Source organism: Rattus rattus, chromosome 5, assembly GCF_011064425.1.
Source record: "Rattus rattus isolate New Zealand chromosome 5, Rrattus_CSIRO_v1, whole genome shotgun sequence".
Taxonomy (NCBI): domain Eukaryota; kingdom Metazoa; phylum Chordata; class Mammalia; order Rodentia; family Muridae; genus Rattus; species Rattus rattus.
This window is the reverse complement of record NC_046158.1, coordinates 137,130,445-137,151,885: the sequence shown is the minus strand read 5'-3', so window position 1 is coordinate 137,151,885 and position 21,441 is coordinate 137,130,445. Positions and strand designations below refer to the sequence as shown.

The window sequence follows — 21,441 nt, the reverse complement described above, 5'->3', positions numbered from 1 at the left end:
AGTCCAAAGTCTCCTGAACTGCAGGCCAGCCTGGACTACAAGAATCCTTATTTCAAAGAAATTATACTATTGGTACGTCTATTCAACGGAACACTAGTTAGTGGTTTTCATTAGTTCAGTGAAAAACCAATTTACATAAGAAAACATTATATACTTCTTTTTAGGCCAACATATAACACTGTCTCTCATACACACACACACACACACACACACACACACACACACACACACACACACACACACACACACACACAAACATTTTCTAAAAGAATATATACAATATTGTTAACAGTAGGTGCTTTTAAAAGTAGAACTCAGAAAGATTCGGGCGGGAGGGTGGGGGGCGAGCTTGAAGGGGCCAGAGGTCCAGGAACTTCCCTAACTAGACCACAGAGGGCTGGCAGTGTCCATCAACACCCTGGCGCCAGCCACGGCCGGGGCAGAGACATGTGGGTGGCAGGGCTGCTGGCTCTCTTACCTTCAGCCTCTTCAACAGCCACTGCAGGAGTCCCTGCTGGGCAGCCTCCGTGCACATCTCCGGACGGAACTCAGCCATGTTCTCCACAATAGCTGAAAGAGACAGACACCCGTCACCAGGGGGCGGGGTGCGTTTCTGCTCCCAGGTGCATCAAGCCCTCTTCCGTGACAAGCACTTTCACCTTTGTCCCCCTTCCCTGTATTCTCCCCGCCAGATGCTGCTGTCACTTTTTGATTAACCAGGGAGTTGTTATGGATTTTTCCCTTTTTCTTTAAGTTATGTTACAAGTAGAAGTCATAACTGAAAATGATGGGATCAGAAAAGAGATGAGGGGGGTTTTTATGCTAACAGAGGCGACTCCAGAGCCGAGCATGCCGTGGGTGGAGAGCTGCCTAGCAAGGCACATTCAGTCCCAGAGGTCTGCAGCTAGGCAGGGTAGGGCAGAATCCCCAGGGCCAGGTAGCCTCTGCAGCACCCACCCTCCCCCCTCGTTCTGAATCATATGGAAACCAGGACACTGGCAGGGAGGTGAGCATGATCTTCTTAATTGAACACAATAATGCGTGCAGAGGGGAAAGGCCATGTCAGCAGAAGTAGCTGCCAGGTATCCAAAAGCAAATAATTGGCCCTGCCATCTCCTACAACAGTCAGAGTATGGCTTAGGCCCTGCTATCTCCTACAACAGTCAGAGTGTGACTTAGGCCCTGCTATCTCCTACAGCAGTCAGAGTGTGACCTACAACAGTCAGAGTGTGACCTACAACAGTCAGAGTGTGACTTATAACAGTCAGTGTAACTTAGGCCCTGCCATCTCCTACAGCAGTCAGAGTGTGACTTAGGCCCTGCTATCTCCTACAGCAGTCAGAGTGTGACCTACAACAGTCAGAGTGTGACCTACAACAGTCAGAATGTGACTTATAACAGTCAGTGTGACTTAGGCCCTGCTATCTCCTACAGCAGTCAGAGTGTGACTTGGGCCCTGCTATCTCTTACAATAGTCAGAGTGTGACCTACAACAGTCAGAGTGTGACTTATAACAGTCAGTGTGACTTAGGCCCTGCTATCTCTTACAATAGTCAGAGTATGACCTACAACAGTCAGAGTGTGACTTAGGCCCTGCCATCTCCTACAACAGTCAGAGTATGGCTTAGGCCCTGCCATCTCCTACAACAGTCAGAGTGTGGCTTAGGCCCTGCCATCTCCTACAGCAGTCAGACAGGGAGCAGCACAATGACCAGTCTCAAGCACTTGTCCATTTTATCTTGTCCTGCTCACACTTTACACGATCTCCCGTTACACACAGGAAACAAGGCTAGATTTCCTGCCACGGTTCACAGGGTCTTCCAAACTCTGAACAGACTTACACCCAGATCCCACTGCCTCAACCCCACCTCCCACCCTCATTTTCCAGAAGCACAGCCTCAACTTAGCAAAACACAGCCCCACTGACTCCTCCACAGAAAAAGGGACCCAGTGAGCTCTCCTGCAACACTCAGAGGCCCTTGCTCCCAGCTCCTATGATGTTCTTACTGATTCTAACCATAGCTCTGGTCGAAGGCACTCCCTCCTCTGTCCTGAGCTTTCCTGTCAGACTAGCCTTGTATTAGCCACACCTGACTCCTCCCGATCTGTCCCAACTCCCAGTACTGTGCCTGAGAAACACTGGATACCCTAGGAGTAGGGAGGAGGCAGGCTTGAATCTGAGTGTGGTGTGTGCTGAGCAGAAACCAGACAGATCTGCCAGACCTGTGCTTTCTCCACCATAAAAGGCCTTTTTATGAACAGCCAGCTAAAACTTTTGATAAGCTTTTGATGTTGCAAAATCCAGCATTAGGCTGACAGATGGCAATGCCAAATTCTGCCACTACACGAGAGCCAGCGCCCAACTACCGGCTGCTGTGTTCTCCTCTTGTACTCCCTGGGTGCCCATCTTCCCTCTTCTTTACAATAATCCACACTGAAGAGTCTAGAACTACAACAGAGATCTGCAGTAAACTCAGAGGAGCGGGAGGGAAAGTAATCTCCTAGAAACTCCTGCTTCAGCTCTGGCCCCTTCATTGCTGGAGCTCAGCTTGCAAAGATGCCACCGCTGGTTTAACACAAAGCAGCCAGTGAGGAAGTGGCCTGCCCAAAGGCATGATTTTAAATAGGCCGCTGGCTCGGCAACCATGCAAGGGGAGAAACTGGAGAGATTTGAGGGAGAAGGAAAGGACTACAGAGCAATCCACTGAAATCAACAGGACTCAGGGGCTGCAGAGTCACTCACATGCAATATTTTAACTCACATAACCAAGTCGTCTATACCAAAGACAAGGAAACATTGGCTCTTTCAACACAATTACCTTTCTAGAATGTCCACAGACGTGCAGACACCTGCGGCTCCACTGAAGGAAGGTGGTGAGAGAAGCTGACACGAGATCACCCACAAATTTAAAACCTAGCTTCCTAGGCTGGGGGCGGGGCACCCACAAGGATTTCATCTTAACTTTTGGAGGCAAAGGTTTCTAAGGAAAGACGTTCAGTGGTTAAGAGCTCACATTGCTCCTGCAAAGATCTGGGCTTGCTTTCCAGCACCTACATCAAAAGGCCCACAGCACTTTTAACTCCAGCACAGGGGATCTAATAAGAATTGCCTGACCTCCACAGTGACGTGCAAATACTCCCCAACATACATGTACACATAGTTAAAAACAGTAAAATCCTAACATAAAATTTAGGAGTCAGGATGTTTTCTCTTGGAAGGGTAACTGCTTAGTTAGTGGAGTTCTGCTTTTATTGCCTATGTGCCAAATCGAAGCTGTAGTTATATGAAATGCACACATGGTCTTCACTTTCTAAAAGGCAGTTCTGGAGTATGGGGGAAATCATTTGCTTGTTGACTGGGCGCCAGCCCCTCACCTAGGGTGTTGTGGACACCATCAGCCTCCTCCCTCACAGACTCATCCAGGCGCTCCAGGTTCTGCACCAATAGTGCGACCACCTGTCCATCCACCTGTAGGAACAGGAAGCAAAGGGAAAGATGGGTACATCACAGGTCGGTCCCCAAATGTCCCCATTCCCACAGTCACGGTTCTCCCTTCAAATAAACAAACTGAGCGTAGAACTGGCAGCCTGCTGCCTCTCAACCATGGCTCTTCAAGGCACCCTGAGGCACGGAAGGAGTCCTGATCCCGTCCTTCCTAACCTCGTTAGTCCTGACCAAGGCTGGGAAGCCAGAGATGAATGACACAAAGGAAAACTCAGGGTTACAAAGCTGGCGAATGCATGGTTCTCATGCTCATTCTCCCACCTCCCCTCCCCTAGCTCTCTGTCTCAGTAGTACCTGCACATGGTGTAAAACCAGGGCATGAAGCATTGCACAAAAGATGCTTTGAGCTCTTGCTTGATTCACACCTTCTGAGGTAGGTAGGAAACCCATAGTAGCTACAGAATACAGCCAATAGTGCACATCTGCCAAGGAGTGACACCAAAGTCAGGTTTCCTTCTAGAATCTTGAAGAAAGCCTATCCTACTTTATACTGCCAACTGTACAACAGGTTCTGGGGGACTGCCTGTGGGTAACCCCAAGGCATGCTGGGAAGGCAGGCAGGCAGGTCCTGGTTTTCTCTCCTGGGGAAGAGACTATTCAGCTAAGACAGTTGTGATCAGGCATCCAGGAAGACTTGCCTGCTGTGTATAGCCTCCCTCCCCTTCCCAATGCCTTGCTTGCCTTATGGAGGAAATGAGGATAAAGAAGAATTCTGCAGCAATCGCAGGAAAATGTGGGGCACTACTTTCGGCTAAAGAACAACTCAAAATGCCCATGATCAAGTTTGCATCGAGCTTTATACCCACTCCATGTCTTTACCTCACAGGTGAAGAAAAGGCCAGTTCTTAGCAAGCCCCTTACCTCCTGCACCTTGGCACACTTCAAGGTCTTGAGCACCTCTGCAGGTAACAGATACCTGAGAAGCCTTACCTCACCAAATAACTTACACATTCACTGTGTGCACCATGACTGCTTTCAGACAGTATTCCATCTACCCTGGCTAAGGCTCACGACTCTCACAGAGGACACAACAAAGGCTCAGAGAGGTTAGGTACCTGGTCAGAGTCACACAGCTGGAGGCAGCGGTGAGCAACTCTATTACTGTGGAGAACAGAAAGACAGAGAGAGGGATGGAGAGCGCAGTGAGCATGTCACACAATTTTGGAGCCTTTGTGGAGAAAGTTGTACTCTACAGACCTGGTTTGACAGAGCCTAAGGGTGACAGCAAGGAGGAGAAAGACAGATGTCAAACAGCTTCTGCTCTTTCTGGGTGAGACTTAGGGGCAACATCGGAACATGGAGAAAATTGGAAATCAGCGGCCTCTCTGCACACCCAGTTGTTAGTGGGCGACGCTTTCTAAGTTCTCCCTAGTGCCTTGAAGGAGCAGGACGGAGCCCACTGGAGGGGAAGGGGCTAGTGCCAGAACAGGAAGGGCTGTGGCAGAAAATGAGCTGCTTCCTTCTCCCCGGGAGGAGACACACGGTCTTGCTCTCAGGTCTCATGCCAATAAGAACATTAAAGTGTTTCCCTTTAGCATTTATGCATGGGAAAGGAAACACAATCTTCGGGCGAGCACAGACCATGCCACAACTTATTTTTTCCTAAACCACCCTGACTGACATATCTCCCCCAATTCTGAAGCGGCGAATGTCACAGCTCTGCTGGGTGGCATATGGCTGGCTGCTGCTACAGGCTGCATGGCCGGCCTCTGCTGCGATGGATGGCTGCTTTATCTGTGTTATTTGTCTCCTTCCTTGATGCTTAGTGATGCTTGCCCTCTCTGCTGTCTGCAAACCGGCAAGATGGTGGTGGTGAGCAGCGCAGCTTAGATCCTAGAGCCAAGTGGATATGGATGATGGGTATCTGGCTGGGGGAAAGTCTTTTTTCTCGTTACAGAAATCTAACTTCTAACAGGCAGACTTTTTAAGCTTGCAAAGTGTGAGACTCAATGCTTAGTTGGGTTAGATACAATTTTATCTGATTGCAGGAGGGCCGAGAGCAGTCAAAATACATTTAGCTCAGAAAACCCTTAGGAAAGCCTTTGTATTATGCATGGCTCTGGAGTCGGCTAGTAAGGAGTGAAAATTAGCATTCTGCCTACTTCCTCCAGCCTCAGGCCTACCTTCAATTTTCTGGATCTGTGACCAAGTCTGAAACTAAAAACAAATCCTGCTCAGGGATTAAAGCAGCAGCCGGAGCAGCCCTGGCCTCGGACACGAGGGCTGTCTGAGGCCTGGCAGTGCCTGATAAGTCTCTGGTTATTTCTGCTTGTTAGCAGGTCCCCAAACAGCAGGCCTCACTCAGAGGAGCTTCCAGGGCATGAGCAGACGTCCTTTTCCACTTGACCAAAGAGGAAGGATATAAGAGAAAAGGAGGAAATAGGGAAGCAGACAGACGAGAGGGTCTGAAGAGGATTCCTTTTCTACCTGGCCCACTCCATGACACTCAAGAGCTAGATTGGAGTTTTTCTACCCACAATGTGTTTCAAAAATGTCATGCTTAAGAAAATAAAATAACCCCAAATGTGAGGAAGGAATCTTGATCAAATAAGTTTTGAAAGTCATAATGCTAAAAGCAGGCCTATGTCACCTCTTGAGATATGGGCCTCTAGTCCTGCCCTCCCACTCCCTACCCACAGCTGCCTGTATGGTTGTTCTAAAAATCTAGACAGACACTTGCCAATCCCATACCTACAGTCTGCCCATGCAGGCAATCTCACAGAGGCCTACAGAACACAGAAGCACTCCCCCACACCAAGCGCCTCCTCTCATTCTCCCCGGTGCCAAGCTCATTCTCACCTTGGTCTCTCTTCCCTGTTATACCCTGCTCTTGGCCATTTTGAATGGCTGACTGCTTTTTGTACCCAGAACTCAGGCCTTTCTAACCTGACCTCCACATGCTCAGACATTCCATTTTCCCCAGCATGACCATGACACACTGTGGTGGTTTACCTGTTTCCCCATGTCTTGTCCCACCCTCTGAAAGCAGAGACCCCATCCATCATACTGAGAGCTACAAGTACCCAGTTTCTAGGATCCAGAGCAAGTCAGCACGCAGTGAGCATCAAGTGGATGAAGACCTGGTGAGTTTGACTTTAGGACAGAGAGAAAGGAGAGACCGTGACTGGAAGCAAGAAGGCCAGAAAGCAGAGGCTGACATGGTAATAAGCACTAGGGTAGGAAGCAGACAGAGGCTGCCACGGTCATAAGCATCAGGCCAGGAAGCAGACAAAGGCTGACACGGTCATAAGCATCAGGAGACCCTCAGTTTCGCTGCACCTGAGCAGCACAAACCAAGCTGCAAACCAGACCAAGGCAGACCATAGCTGTGCTCAGGACTGAGCATTTGGGAAGGGCTGACTGAGGGCAAGGATGGTGTGGAAGGGAGCCCCCAGGCTCTATGTCAAAGGTACACTTGCTCATGTCTACAGAAGATGAGAGTGTAGGCGGCTTCATGCCTCAGCCACTCTTTACCCTGCTCTGATATGACATCCTGGCCTCTACCCTCATTACTGAGTCTTCCTTTAAATGAGACCTCCATCTTTGGATGTCTCATTTAGACCCAGGTCATCCAAAGATTTAAAAACAATTACTAAAAATGCTTTCTGAAGCATTTTCAAACTGAAAACTGTTTAGGCTCACAAACATCCACAAACATGCCAGCACGTGGCAATGATGCTTCTCACCATCGCCTAACATTTACAGATTGCTGGACCTCCACCAGTCCTGGAAAACAGCCAGCAAATGGCGGATGCCCTAAAGATCTCTAAATACATACATACGCCTCACATCTACACTGTGTGACAAACACGAGCGTTACCGCCGCTGTGCAGGTGAAACACAACCTTCACGGGACACAGAGTGAGTGGCACAGCTGCAGCCCTGACCCGTCCCACAGTGGGACCACAACTTGGGAAAGACAAACTGGTCCACAGAAGCTATAACCCAACAGGGCAAGCTCCCAGGTCTCTGCTGTGGAGATGAGATGGAAAAGCTCCAAAGAGAAGAGCTGAGGCTGCAGGAGGCTTGACAGGAAGACATGAAGGGCCCCAGAAAGCCCAGGGAGGCTCTCGCTGCAGGCCCTCCCTTGTCTGGTCCCCGCATCAGGAACCACATGTCTGTGGAGGGTGAGCCAAGAGTTCGCACCAATGCAATAAACCTTCCATCTATGATCTCCATAGAAGTCCATCTTCTAGGCTCCCAAATTGATTTGTTCCAAAGCACAAATACTCCCTTTGTGTATACAGGACGGCAATGAACGTGATCCAAAATGTAAAACCCCAAAGATGCCCCAGAATGCCGGGACAGCACTTTGCTCACAAATGTGCTACTCTACTGCTGGGACTTCCAACTGGGAAAACGACCAAGGCAATAACTGCAAACTGCACACCATAATAAATCCTGCCACATGCCCTCTCGCCTCTGCTCCAGCGACTCCAGGCTTCCAATATTGGCCCCAAATTAAAACTATGACGGCAACTCAAGCCTTGTAATATGAGGATACTTATCAAACTTCTTCCTCAATGTGGCACGAGGGTGAGATAAACAGAAGCCTACTCTCCAGCTCTGCCCACTGGCGTTTACTGACAGCTTCTGAGCGACGGCAGAAAGCACACAGCATACCGGACTCCAGAACGCTCAGTGTTTGTGCTTCACAAAAGCCCCACCAGGATAAAGCCGTAAGAGCCAAAATCTTAAAATAATATAATCATAAAAAATCCCAAACAAATAGGAAATCCTGCACAGCAGCTACCTAATGGCTCCCAAGACTGAGGAGGAACTGTTTCCTTCCAGACAGACAATAAAATCTGCAAGATGCAGCCTTTGTTGGTGGGCTTGGCAACACGAAGACACAAAGGGGGCTTTGTGCGAGCTGCCGCTTCTATGTAGTTCACAGCAGCCGCCTGGCTAGCTGTTCCCTTCTCATCTTCTCCATTCACACAGGCAAAGGATGGTAATTAAAACCAGCCCAGGGACTAGGCAGGAAGGCGCACACAGGGCCACCGTAATTAACCTCTGGAAGGTAAGACTGCACAGATGACACTGCGGAGAGACAGTGCAGGAGGGAGTGCCACAGCCTTGCGACAAATGCTCCTCAAAACAAAGGCTACCCTGGCAGAATCCTTCCCTTGCTGTACAGCAGTTCTGAGGAAAAATAAAGGTCTCAAAGCCCATAAAAGTGGCAGCTCACTCTAGGACGGAGCCTGAAAGGAAAACAGCCATAGAGATTTCATGCTAGCAGCACAGCCCCTGCTGGACTCCAGCCGGGCCCAGAGACTCATTCCTCTCCAATGGGTTGACAACCCCTCCACTTATACCACATCAGCAGTGAGCTCGATGTGGGGGAAGATCTGGTGCTGAGAACCTTAAGAGAAGTGGTAGGCCATGCTGCGGAGTTGTCTCCTAGGCACTGGAGTTCCCAGTCCACCTACTCTGATTCCCCAGGCCTGTGGGTGGGGCTTGAAGGCAGCTTAAGTGCCTACCATGAATGGCTGCAGTGGCATCTGAGAAATTACAGACTGCACAGAAATCAGCACTTGCCACTATTCTTATCAGAGAGAAGTGGCAGGAGAGGAAAGGGAGGCCCAAAGTCCCTAGCAGTGAGCAGAAGGAACTCCCATCAGAATCAGGGTAAGAGGCTAGACCACATTTGCCTTCCCCCAGGCCAGCATACTGCCTTTTCAGTCTGGAGGCCTCCCTCAGCAGGCAGGGATCAGAGCATGCAAGCTTCTGCTTCAGTGGACACAGGCCTGGCTGAGGGCCCAGGAGGAGTCCACGTCTCTGGCTTACCTGGTGGCCAGGGGTTGCCTTGGTGCTGCCTGGGTAACTGCTAAGGAAGTGAGTGATGTAAAGCCTTAAACACAGAAGAAGCAAAGGCAGGCGGAGATCTGGGAGTTCAGATCTCTGAGAGTTTTAGGCTAGCCTCGTCTACAGATCAAGTTCGAGGCTAGCCAAGGTTGCACAATGAAACAAACTAATGATGTGGTTCTCGCCTTCAAGAGATCTCAGGTTTTTGCTCTCCATTTCTTATAGTTTTGGTTGTGAGCCTAGCCTTTAATGGCTGAGCCATCTCTCCAGCCCTTTGCTCTCCATTTCTAATCCCGCCCCCAGTCTCCCTGACGACCTGTCTTGTGTACAGTAAGTAGCCATGTCCATCCTCACTGCAATTATAAAGCTGGAGACAGAAAGCAAACATCTGCGAGATAGATCTCTCTATCCAAAGGTTAGCAGCAACCCAGTGAGTGAGGAAAAGACACAGAGTCAAAGCGAAGAGAGAATACAGAGATGCTGTTCTGCCTCTCCTGGGACTTGGCTTCCAGGAGGATGTGGTGAGGAATAATATGGGCTAAGGAAAGGAGGAAAGTCCTGCTTAGAACACTTAGGTAATACACTAGGCTCCTCTAGTCTCTTCCCTCCCGGTCCCACAGAAGAGAGCTCCCCACCAGATGTATCTCTCCACACTTCCAACCAGCTTCAACCCAGCAGTCTATGGATAGCACTTGAGCACAGTGGCAAGGTTAAGACCAACACATCACATTCCCACCCAGTCTGAAGCATGAGCGACTTACAAGGGCGTCGATGAGAACTTCTGCTCCTTCTTCACTCTCGTGGAGGGTGTCTATGTCTGTCAGCTCCTGAAGGAGATCGACCACAGCTATGGACACATGTGATGGGCGTTAAGGACATTCCCGGCACACTGAGGCCCTGCTTACATCTTGTTCAATGTTTGGCTTTCCTTGGGTCACCAGCCACCATCATTGTATGTTTTTAACATCCTCAGGTTTTACTACTGTCCTTCCTCCATCGGTGGGTCTCGCTTCACTTACAACATAGTTTGCAGGTCTACTGTGTTTTCATAATTTCCAGGCTTCAAACAGATCATGTGGGGAAACTGCATTTCCAGCCTCTTTACCCCTATCTCACAACTTCAACTCTCAGATGCAGCATGACTGAACCTGCCTGGCACATTTCACCAGCAGAGGCAGGAGAGGTAACTGTCCCTATCAGGGGGTCGGCAGAGACCAGGGCAGGGCGAACTTGCTGGGCAGTATAAAGGAAAGGGTTTCCACGGGGCAGCATTGAGCCCCAGTCACACTCCTTCAATCCACACAAAGAAGGTGAGCATTGGGGCTGGAAAGATGGTAAGTGCTTCGGAGTGTGAGTGTCAGGAGTGTGTCAGAACTGTAACTGTCAGGAGTGTGAGTGTTAGGAGTGTGAGTGTCAGGAGTGTGTCAGGAGTGTGTCAGAACTGTAACTGTCAGGAGTGTGTCAGGAGTGTGAGTGTCAGGAGTGTGTCAGAACTGTAACTATCAGGAGTGTGTCAGGAGGAGTGTGAGTGTTAGTGGAGTGTTAGGAGTGTGAGTGTTAGGAGTGTGTCAGAACTGTAACTATCAGGAGTGTGTCAGGAGGTGAGTGTTAGGGAGTGTTAGGAGTGTGAGTGTTAGGGAGTGTGAGTGTTAGGGAGTGTGTCAGAACTGTAACTGTCAGGGAGTGTGAGTGTTAGGGGTGTGAGTGTTAGGGTGTGTTAGGGTGTGAGTGTTAGAAGTGTGAGTGTTAGGAATGTTAGGGAGGTGTTAGGAGTGTCAGGGTGTGAGTGTTGGGGTGTGAGTGTCAGGAGTGTGAGTGTCAGGAGTGTGATTGTTAGGAGTGTAAGTGTTAAGAGTGTGAGTATTAGGAGTGTGAGTGTTAGGAGTGTGAGTGTTAGGAGTGTGAGTGTCAGGAGTGTGAGTGTCAGGAGTGTGAGTGTTAGGAGTGTAAGTGTTAAGAGTGTGAGTGTTAGGAGTGTGAGTGTTAGGAGTGTGTTAGGAGTGTGAGTATCAGGAATGTGAGTGTCAGGAGTGTGAGTGTCAGGAGTGTGAGTGTTAGGAGTGTTAGGAGTGTGTTAGGAGTGTTAGGAGTGTGAGTGTCAGGAGTGTGTTCAGGAGTGTGAGTGTTAGGAGTGTGAGTGTCAGGAGTGTTTTAGAAGTGTGAGTGTCAGGAGTGTGAGTGTCAGGAGTGTGAGTGTTGAGTGTTAGGAGTGTGAGTGTTAGGAGGAGTGTTAGGAGTGTGAGTGTTAGGAGTGTGTTAGGAGTGTTTGAGTGTTAGTGGAGTGTTAGGAGTGTGAGTGTCAGGAGTGTGAGTGGTAGGAGTGTTAGGAGTGTAGGAGTGTGTTAGGAGTGTGAGTGTCAGGAGTGTGTTAGGAGTGTGTTAGGAGTGTTAGGAGTGTGTTAGGAGTGTGTCAGGAGTGTGTTAGGAGTGTGAATGTTAGGAGTGTGAGTGTCAGGAGTGTGAGTGTTAGGAGTGTGAGTGTCAGGATTGCATATTGTTCTTCCACAGGACCCGAGTTCAGTTCCAAGCACCTACACCGAGTAGCTCATAACTTCCTGTAACTCCAGCTGCTCCAGGGGATCCAATGCACCTCTCTGGCTTCCGAGGGCACCTGCACACATGCACCCCTCCCACAAAGACCTAATTAATTATTTTTTCAGAGCTGAGGACCAAATCCAAGGCTTGCTAGGCAAGCGCTTTACCACTGAGTTAAATCCCCAACCCCCTAATTAATTTTTAATGTATACAATGGAATTGAAACATGGGGGAAAAAAGAGGAAAAAGAGTAAAGTTTAAGCAAAAGGAAACAAGGAGGGGAAAGAAGTGATTTGAAACCAGAAGACAAGCTCTTCTCTGTCTCTCTTCTCCCCCACATCACCTGCGTTTACAGAATGTCCATGACTAATAAAGCACGACAAAGTGGTGAAGACAAATCCATTCATGGTTCTGGTCCCCAGTCTCCTCCTCTGTGAAAGGATAATCACAGACACTTTACGTCCCCTACCACAGACAATAAATCACACATATCAAACAAGGACACAGACTGGGAACCGCACATATGACCTGAGTGAGGAGATGGGAATGATCTCCTGAAAGTATATTGGCCAGAAGCCAGGCAACTAGGAAGACGGGGCCATGCAAGCTCGGGAGCAAAACCACAGGAACAGATGCTGGAGTTCACAAAACACAGAAGGGAGAGAGCAGAGGACTAGGAGGGGTGTTCTGATTTGGTAAAGAAAAGGTGCCTAAGAGAGCTGGAGAGAGTGTTTCTATGGGTAAGAGAACTCACTGTGCAACCTAAGTAAGGATCTGAGTTCAGATCCAAGCACTGACATAAAAAGCCAGGTGTTGGGGGTGGAGGGGAGACAGGAGGATCAATCATGGGGATTGCTAACCCTCAGCTTAGCTCAAGCTTCAGTAAAGCCATGTATTTTAGGAACAAGGGGAGAGGAATAGAACAGGACACCCAACATCCTTCTGTGGTCTCCATGAATACAGGCACACTTGTGTGTACGTGCACGCACACACATACAGACATAATAAAAAAATGAAAAGTAATGTTTTGTTTGTTTTATCCAGATAGGCTTTCTTTGTATAGCCTTGGTTGTTCTGGAACTCTTTCTATAGACTGGGTTAGCCTTGAACTCACAGAGATCCACCTGCCTCTACCTTCCGAGTGCTGGGATTAAAGATGTGCACTACCACATGGTAATTTTTTTTAAAAGAGAAAGAAAACAAAGTGAAGAGGTACACTAGGGCTCGTGTGGGCACGACAGTGTTCTGTGAGGGCTGGGGTCAGGGCTTGTGTGGGCACGACGGTGTTCTGTGAGGGCTGGGGTCAGAGTGCACAGATGGTAGGGAAGGTGGGAGCCAAGCCTGAAGGGGACAGCCCACTCCAAACCTGCGACACACAGAGTGGAGAACTGGAGACAAGGTCAAGCCCGGACAGTCTTAGTAGCAGCAGAAAGAAAAACAGAAGAGGCAGGACACACTGACAAGAATGGCAGAGATGCTGACTACTAACTGATAACCTAGGGATTTTATGAATATCTTTTGCTAAAAGAAAAAAAAATGAAGGTGACTAGGTGACCTACTGACTAGGTGGCCGTCATGAATAAGTAATTACACTTTTTATATCTCTTTTACTCTTAAAGGTGATATTTACCCAAACTACAAAAGTGCTACAGACAGGATAATGAGCTTAAAGGTCTTTGGACAAAAATCTTTCACATTTTATAAATGAGGTAACCAGAAAGCTGTTGACATAAAAGACCATGGGTCATACTTGACAAACGGTAAATCCAACTACACAAGTCATTTCAATTAAATTTTAAAAAAGCTAACAAATTATGCCCAGAAACCCAAGTGTTACCCTGTAAGCAGGGTTGCCCTCCATGAAAGCCAAAACAGTCACCATCATAAAGCCAGCACTTCAAACGCTGTCACTGGACCAGGGGCCAGGCACTGAGTTCTCACGCCAGCACTGCACAGTAAAGCACAGTCCTCATTTCACACCAGAAAGCCCAAGTGCAGGGTGCATATCACACCCGCATCAGAAGGGCAAAGGGAGCCCTCCAGGGCCATCCTTGACCCCAGTCACAACGCCCTGCCTTGCCTTCCACACTGATGCACGCACGGCTCAAGCATGGCTAGACTCAGGTAAACTCTGGTTTAATGGAATTACTGTAATTGCAGGAAAGAAAGACCCAGTATTTATTTCTACCATAAATTATTAAAAGTCTTAGGATAAAGGATAAAATGTTAATAACTCCTCGTCTAAGAAACTCCCACATTTAGACTCTCGTGAAAAGTTCTTAGGTGTGATAACCCATCTCCATGCTTACAGCAACGTTCTTTCTAACATCTACCCACACACCCATTCACCCATCCCTCTATCCATCCACAATCCACCCTTTTCTCCCTCTCTCTCTCCAATAACCTACCCAGCCTTTGTCTATCATCTACCTATCTACTCCACCTATCTACTGATCTTTCTATCCACCCACCAACCTACCCACCCACACCTTGACCCATACACCAATCCACCCACCCACACCTTGACCCATACACCAATCCACCCACCCACACCTTGACCCATACACCAATCCACCCACCCACACTTTGACCCATACACCAATCCACCCACCCACACTTTGACCCATACACCAATCCACCCACCCACACCTTGACCCATACACCAACCCAACCCTCTCCCGACTTCCCATTCCTACCTGCCCCTGCATTCGTCCACTGATCTTTCTACCCACCCACTAAGCCCATGTCTGCCCAGTGACTGCTCTGTCTACCCACCAGATGACATCTGCATCCACCCGCTGACCCCATCATTCATCTACCACAGTCACCTGTCTATACGATAAGGATCTGAATCCAGTACAATAAGTAGTATCATTCCATCCCCTGAACGGCAGCAGGAATGATTACTTATTAATTAGTATGTACAGTTATTCATAAAATAGACTCAAGACGAAGTGGATATCAAGGCCACTAGCTCATGATGGTTTGATTTTCAATTTGTTGCCTTTACTGTGGTATGGAAGGAGATGTCTGGCGGAAAACACACTTAGACTTTGGGATTTGATCTTCTCCACACCATCAACAGTACTCTGCTTGGTGCTGGGCTATAACTCCTGGCTGGCATCAGATCATGAGTGATGCCCATATTCCACCTGTATGCTCTTGCTAGACTACATGTGGCAGCCTAGAAGTACTACAGATACTTTGTCTTTAAATAGTTCGATTTAGTGGTGGGATTATTGTAACTGGCTGGATGATGGATGAGTCAGCAAAAGTTTAAGGTCAGGGGTCACAATATACTCATCTTTGCTTTGATGAGCAGAACAGTCTGATAATTAACACCAGCCATATAACCTTGCACATGTATGTCTTAGCTTCCGTATCTGTAAAACATGGGTGACCTTCTACGCCCAACTGATGACCCTGCATGGCTGTAAGAAAAGTGGCCACACCAACCAAGGTCATATAAGTCAAAACTCAAGTTTTCATATACAAGTCTCCCCTTAGAACCCAGAGCCATCACTGTGGATGCCATTCTTCTGACAGCCTGTACAGTCTAAAACTAGCATGGTATGGTCTCCTTTCTGGGACACACTTGTTTGGAAGACCTAACTGTTGTTGCTTCTAAGATCTTTAGGGAAGATCTTACTTATTTTTGTTTGGTTTCACATCATGTGCCAATGTATCACATCAAACCCAGGACTTAAAAGTTGGAAAATTGAAAATGGAGGTAGTTTTATAGGGAACCCAATGACTTTCTACCTTTCTACCAAGAAAAGTCATTTCATTTAATGTTCTAGTAGATTCTTTTCCTGGCTTGCTTTCCTGCCTCATTTGAGAATAAGCTATTCATCAGGTCTAACAAACATTTTTATCTAATCCGCCACTGATTTTATATAAATCCCCAACTTTCCCAAAATAGAATTTCAGAAGCCAATAAAGAGACCATAATTATGACCATCAACTCCTAGGGAAAGTAATATGACCACAAGAAGGAAGGTCATCTAAAGACCAGAAAGAGGAACAAGGACCAGGACTAAAGATGGACAGACAAGAAGCCTCTACCACAGGCAGACATGGGCACAGCGCTCTACCATAGGCAGACATGGGCACAGCGCTCTACCACAGGCAGACACTGAACACAGCGCTCTACCACAGGCAAACACTGAACACAGCGCTCTACCACAGGCAGACACTGAACACAGCGCTCTATCTACCAGGGCACAGCGCTCTACCACAGGCAGACATGGGGCACAGCGCTCTACCATAGGCAGACATGGGCACAGCGCTCTACCACAGGCAGACATGGGGCACAGCGCTCTACCACAGGCAGACACAGGCTCCTCCACTGCACTTAGAATCTCAAGCACACAAAGTACAAGTTCTCCCATCCCAGTGCAACAGGAAGACAGACAGCTGTCTCTCTGAGGATGACTAAAACACAGTTTGGCTTGGTTTAAGAGCCTATTTTGTCACGTTGAGTAAAAGGGCCCCCACTCGCTCCCCTGTATCTGTCCACTCCCAGGGCCATACATCTGCATAACTGTGGAGAAGACCAGCGGGGCATGAACAGCCCCTCGCACGGAGGCTTCTGGACAAAGGCGGTGCTCCCTTCTGCTCTGTGTTTTGGCTGTGGATATTCAGTTTGGGGCCTGATCCTCCTTAGTATTGGTTCAGAAACTGTTAATCCTATTAATATCCACAGAGATGTGTCCACAAGGAACAAAGTTATTAAAAGAAGAGGAGGAGGAAGAATGGGAGCACTGAACAGATGGCTTTAAAGAAGACAAACCAGTATAGCGTCAAAGGATATAAATGATGTAAGGCAGCAAGTGTGGCTTTCTTTCACAAAAATGTTTTTTTACTTTGTGGGTCAAGTAGTGTTACATACAGGTGAATTAATGCAAATGTATTTCAAAATCCAGACAAGACGGTTCTCTCCTTTGAAAACAGCGGCACAGAGTCCCCCAAACAGGATCTGGATTGTTATGTCTATATTGACCCTAAATCAAAAGATATACACACACCCTGTCAACACGGAGTGCCTACTCAGACACACAGGCACCAACATGCCACAGAGGAAGTGTCTAAGGCCCGCACAACCACCGTAACCTTTGAAGGCACGGGTTCCTCACGGCAAGGTCAAGAGTTACAGTAAGATGGCTCTACTTTGGGGTTGGGGATTTAGCTCAGCGGTAGAGCGCTTGCCTAGCGAGCACAAGGCCCTGGGATCGGGTCCCCAGCTCCGGGGAGATGGCTCTACTTTCTAACCTGTCGCTTTACAGCTCTTTATTCAGAAGCCTAATCTAAACATGTTCTTTACAACCTGTCACCTGACTCCAGAAACAAGGGTGACAGATCAGTAGGCATTATCTAGGAAGTCATGTGACACGAGACGAAAACAAGACGATTCTCTCTGTTGTGATTTTGAGTCTGGAAATATCAGATTGAGACTAGCTCCTAAAAAGCCAGCAGCTGAAGATATGTGCGTCTTGTTAGACAGGGCTTGCAGGAGAGCAGCAGAGCGGGAACCAGCTCCCTCCCAGTCCAATTAGAAAGAAGGCCCCTTGGCAGCTTAAACTTTCCCAGCCCTGTTCTTGCTCATTAATGCTGGGTCTATAACACAAGGCACCCTAGACTACAGTGCACACCCTCTGGGATAATATGATGTCTCAGTCAGTTGGTTCCACTTTAGCACTCCCAGACCAAACTGCTCAAGTTCAATTGATCCCTGTTGGTCTAAGAAAAACAAGTCTGCTCCTTTTCCAAATTCCCACCGTAATTCTTCATAAAACAGCAAGGACGACTCTACAAGTTCTCCAGCTTGCTAAAGTCTGTGCAAATACTATCTTAAAAAACAATGGGAACCCTCACTCCTTAAAGCTGGTCCACACGAAAAAGAGCTGTCCCACTGCCACCAGGGAAATACAAACAAATTTCTCCCTTCCTGCACATCAGTTACACATCACGGTGAGATCGCTTTTTTTTTTTTCTTTCCTGCATCACAAGTGCAGGAGAGGAGGCAGAAGGAATATATTCTGTTTAGATGGCCTGATCCCTTATTAAAGGACAGGGGCACTTCGATACAGAGCAGGAGGCACAGTCACCTTCCTTCCTCCTTCTAGATAAAGAAATCTAGTATCAGGTATCGGGATACATTGTCCATGACTACAGGCTGGCAGTACAGAAAGATCAGCAGTTCCAACCTCCCGGTAGAAAGCACTGAAACAAACTGGAACCGCCCTCATTTCTGTTCATCAGAAGCTTCCAATCTCTAACCCCCAGTTCCTGACTAGCCCCAAGCCAAGGATGATGCTCCCCTCCTTAGAGTTCCAAGGGCATTTCCCGAGGCTACAAGGGTGCCTCCCGACATGCACCAGGCAGTAATCTGGGTGCTTTGCTCCTAGCCACTGGGGCTGTTTCCTGCTTCTTAGTCTAAGTGCACAACATGCTTAGCCTTTAATGGAAGAACCCGAGGAGTCAAATCTACCGAAAGACTTCAGCAAGGTCACACTGATTGGGCACGCAATCAAGATCATGGCAGATGACACAGTAACAGGATGTTTACAATCTTGGTGCTATGATGACTATTTTAGGAGTTTGTCACAGAAGAGGGTAGCCAGCTGCCATCCGTGGTGATTTCACTATTGTACTCTCTCCTTGATGTATTCCTCTTTGTTTCTTCCAGCAAATTAAGAAAACACCGGGCCAGAATCAAATTATTGGCTAGTAATACCTGAGAAAACGATCTTTCAATCTTTGCTTTTATTATTTTTTACTTTACATCCCAACTGCAGCATCTCCCCATCCCTCCCTCTCACTTCACTTCCCTGCTATCCTTTCTCTTCAGAAAAGGCTCAAAACAAGGGGAGCCTCCCATGGACATCAACCCACCTTGGCAGGTCAAGTTGCAGTAGGACAAGGGGCATCTCCTACTGTGGCGAGGCACGGTAAGGGGAAAGAGATCCAAAAGCAGACAACAGAGTCAGATACACCACCCACTCCATCCCATGTGTGCTCTCTGGTTGATGGTTAAGTCTGTGGGCCACCATGGGCCCAGGATAGTTGATTCTACGTGTTTTCTTGTGGGCTTTTATTTTTCTATAGAAACACTCCAATCAGTTCACACCCAATAAAGGAGGGTGGGGTATTGCTGGCACTCTAAAAATGCTCAAATAGTTTAGGTTATGGGATGTTATTTAAAAGTGCGATATTTTGAGAGGGCAGCAGCTGTTTGGTTCCACCTCATGCTTCCTCTAAACACATTTAATGCAATGTAAGGTGGGTCCCTTCCCCCTCTCCTCATAGACCAGAGTTCTACTCTGCATCCAGCCCATAACCCAGCCTCTGGGGGACAGCAAGACAGCTGACGAGCCCTCGGCAGCGGCAGTGGTGCGGAGAGCCAGGATCAACTGTTCAGTAGCTTCTCACGGTTGAAAGGACTGAAGGACGAGGCACAAGCTGTTGCCTCCCATCCGCTGCCTCTTAAGGTTACAACAAGCCAGACTCAGATCCAATTAAAATCCCCATCGTTTATGCTTCCTCTGAGAAGGACAAAGCAAAGATGACCTGTGCTTGGGGGGAGCACAACCAGCCATGTATGGTCCTGGGTGATAAATGAAGAGTTAAAAAAAGATTAAAACTTGGAAGTCATGACAGCCATGAAATTGTTTATTCATGGTAAGGTGTTGCGGGCAGTCACAGCTGTACAACAGTAAATCGTTAACAACCGTTTCCTCGAGAATTTCCATTACAGATCACAGATAAGCGGGTGAGGTGTTGGGGGAGATCCCCCTGATGAAGATAAGCATGTTAGCTGCAAGTCGGGAGGCCGCCCCTTTCCCGAAATCACTTTCAAGAAAAGTCATACTTTGAAGAGGATGACATTTACCCTAATTGCTGCATCTAATTAAAATTAAGGTAATTAAAAATATTTCAAATGCACTTTAAATGTGATGTAGGGCATAATTAAAAATCAGATTTTAAAAAATATCATTAGGGCAGTTGGGTGAGGCTGGCAGAAAGGAGGGAAGAACGGCTTGGCCCTGGGGAAACAGGAGGAAATGGCGGTCTGTCAGAGACACTATAAGGAGATACAGTTTTTCCCTTTAAAGACCAGGATGCACCAACATGAACATATGTGCCCTTGCCTCTCCCAAGAACACGGATGTCGAGCAGCGCAGCCCATGTCAGTCCTTTCCCCAGCAGAAATGGCCGGGGAATCAGAGATGTCAGCAGTGGCAGCACGGCTCATGTTGTTTTGAATTAGCAGGAAAAGAAGATGAGAACTGCGAGTTCCAGAAACAAAATAGGTAATTTCTATCTTAATACACAGAGTGACGGGTGACTTGGCAACTGTCAAGGGCATGACAAGGGTATGCTTCAGGAAATGCAGGGACCATGGTCAGGACAAGTCAGTCTTGACTGCCAGTTAGCTGTGGGGTGCACCGGAGAAAGCCAGATCCCTACAAGCTTGCAGGCCCCCAGCCTGGCCTGTGGGGTGAAGTTCCAGGCCAGTAAGACACCCGTTTTCAAATCGAGAGCGGAAGGTGCCTGAGGACTAACCTGAGGTGTCTTCTAACCTCCACACATGCACTGTGTCCTGTCTCCATGCCTGCATGCCCACGCACGCATGCACACACGCACACACACAAATAAATACAGTAGCAAATGAGAGATGAATCAACCATGTCTAGCCTGGTGAGACCCCAAAGCCTACTATTAAATATGTGAACCAGAGCTAGAATGCTGTCACTGAATCTGCCCTTGAATAGGCCGGTCTTGTATCAGGTCCTGTTACAGACAAAACAAATGTTTATATCCCCACCCCCCATTTCCTATGATGAAACCTAATTTCCGGGCTGATAATACTTGGAGGCAGGGACTTTGGGAAGTGAAGAGGCCAGAGGCCTCACAGGTAAGACCAATGTCCTTATAAAGAAACTTGGCAAGCTCCTCACCCTCTCACTATGAGAGGACACAGAAAGAAAGAAAAAAAAAAAGGCTACCTGGAACCAGAAACCTGAACTAGCAGACACCAGAAGTGCCAGTCTTACTGAACTGTCTAACACTAGAACTACAGGACACAATTCTCTTTGTCATTTATGAGCCACGTGTCCAAGGTTCTTTGTGACAGCAGCCCAAGTGGCCTAAGACAATACCCAGCATGCTCCCTGAGCACCTCAACAGTGGACACTGCTGAGGCCCAGACTAAGCGCACACCTAACAGCACTCAGTCGTTCTATAAATGAACACATGGGACATCTGGCTCTGAAATCGGTGACCCAGAACCCCACAGCCAACCCTGTCAACCCAAGGATGGGCTGAGCCATTCTTAACAATAAAGGCACATGAAGCATCAGAAATGTCGTAAGATCACCCTTCCAGAAGCCACATTAAAACTATTCACTGATTGATTTCTGTGAGAATTATCAGTCAAAGAGCCTAGTCAGTCAGACATGCTCTCAGGAGAGAGATTACTGGAAAGGTGAAACTAACAGAAGCAGGAGCAGATTTCCTGTGACTACCACTCAAGCAGATCCACGACATTTATCTCTTACCTTTGAAAATCTGGATTCAAACAACTAGACTGT

The 21,441-nt window shown here is 47.9% G+C and overlaps 1 protein-coding gene across 1 annotated transcript in view; it reads right to left on the bottom strand.

Annotated features, from left to right (window-relative positions):
- The window catches only part of Ctnnbl1 (catenin beta like 1), a 157,366-nt gene that overhangs the window by 83,885 nt on the left and 52,040 nt on the right, over positions 1-21,441 (bottom strand). Inside the window, exons 5-7 of the mRNA XM_032904637.1 lie at positions 10,075-10,172; positions 3,376-3,469; positions 479-570 (exon numbers count right to left, since the gene is read on the bottom strand). Of these exons, the coding sequence (XP_032760528.1) occupies positions 479-570; positions 3,376-3,469; positions 10,075-10,172 (284 nt within the window). The remainder of the gene's footprint in view (positions 1-478; positions 571-3,375; positions 3,470-10,074; positions 10,173-21,441) is intronic.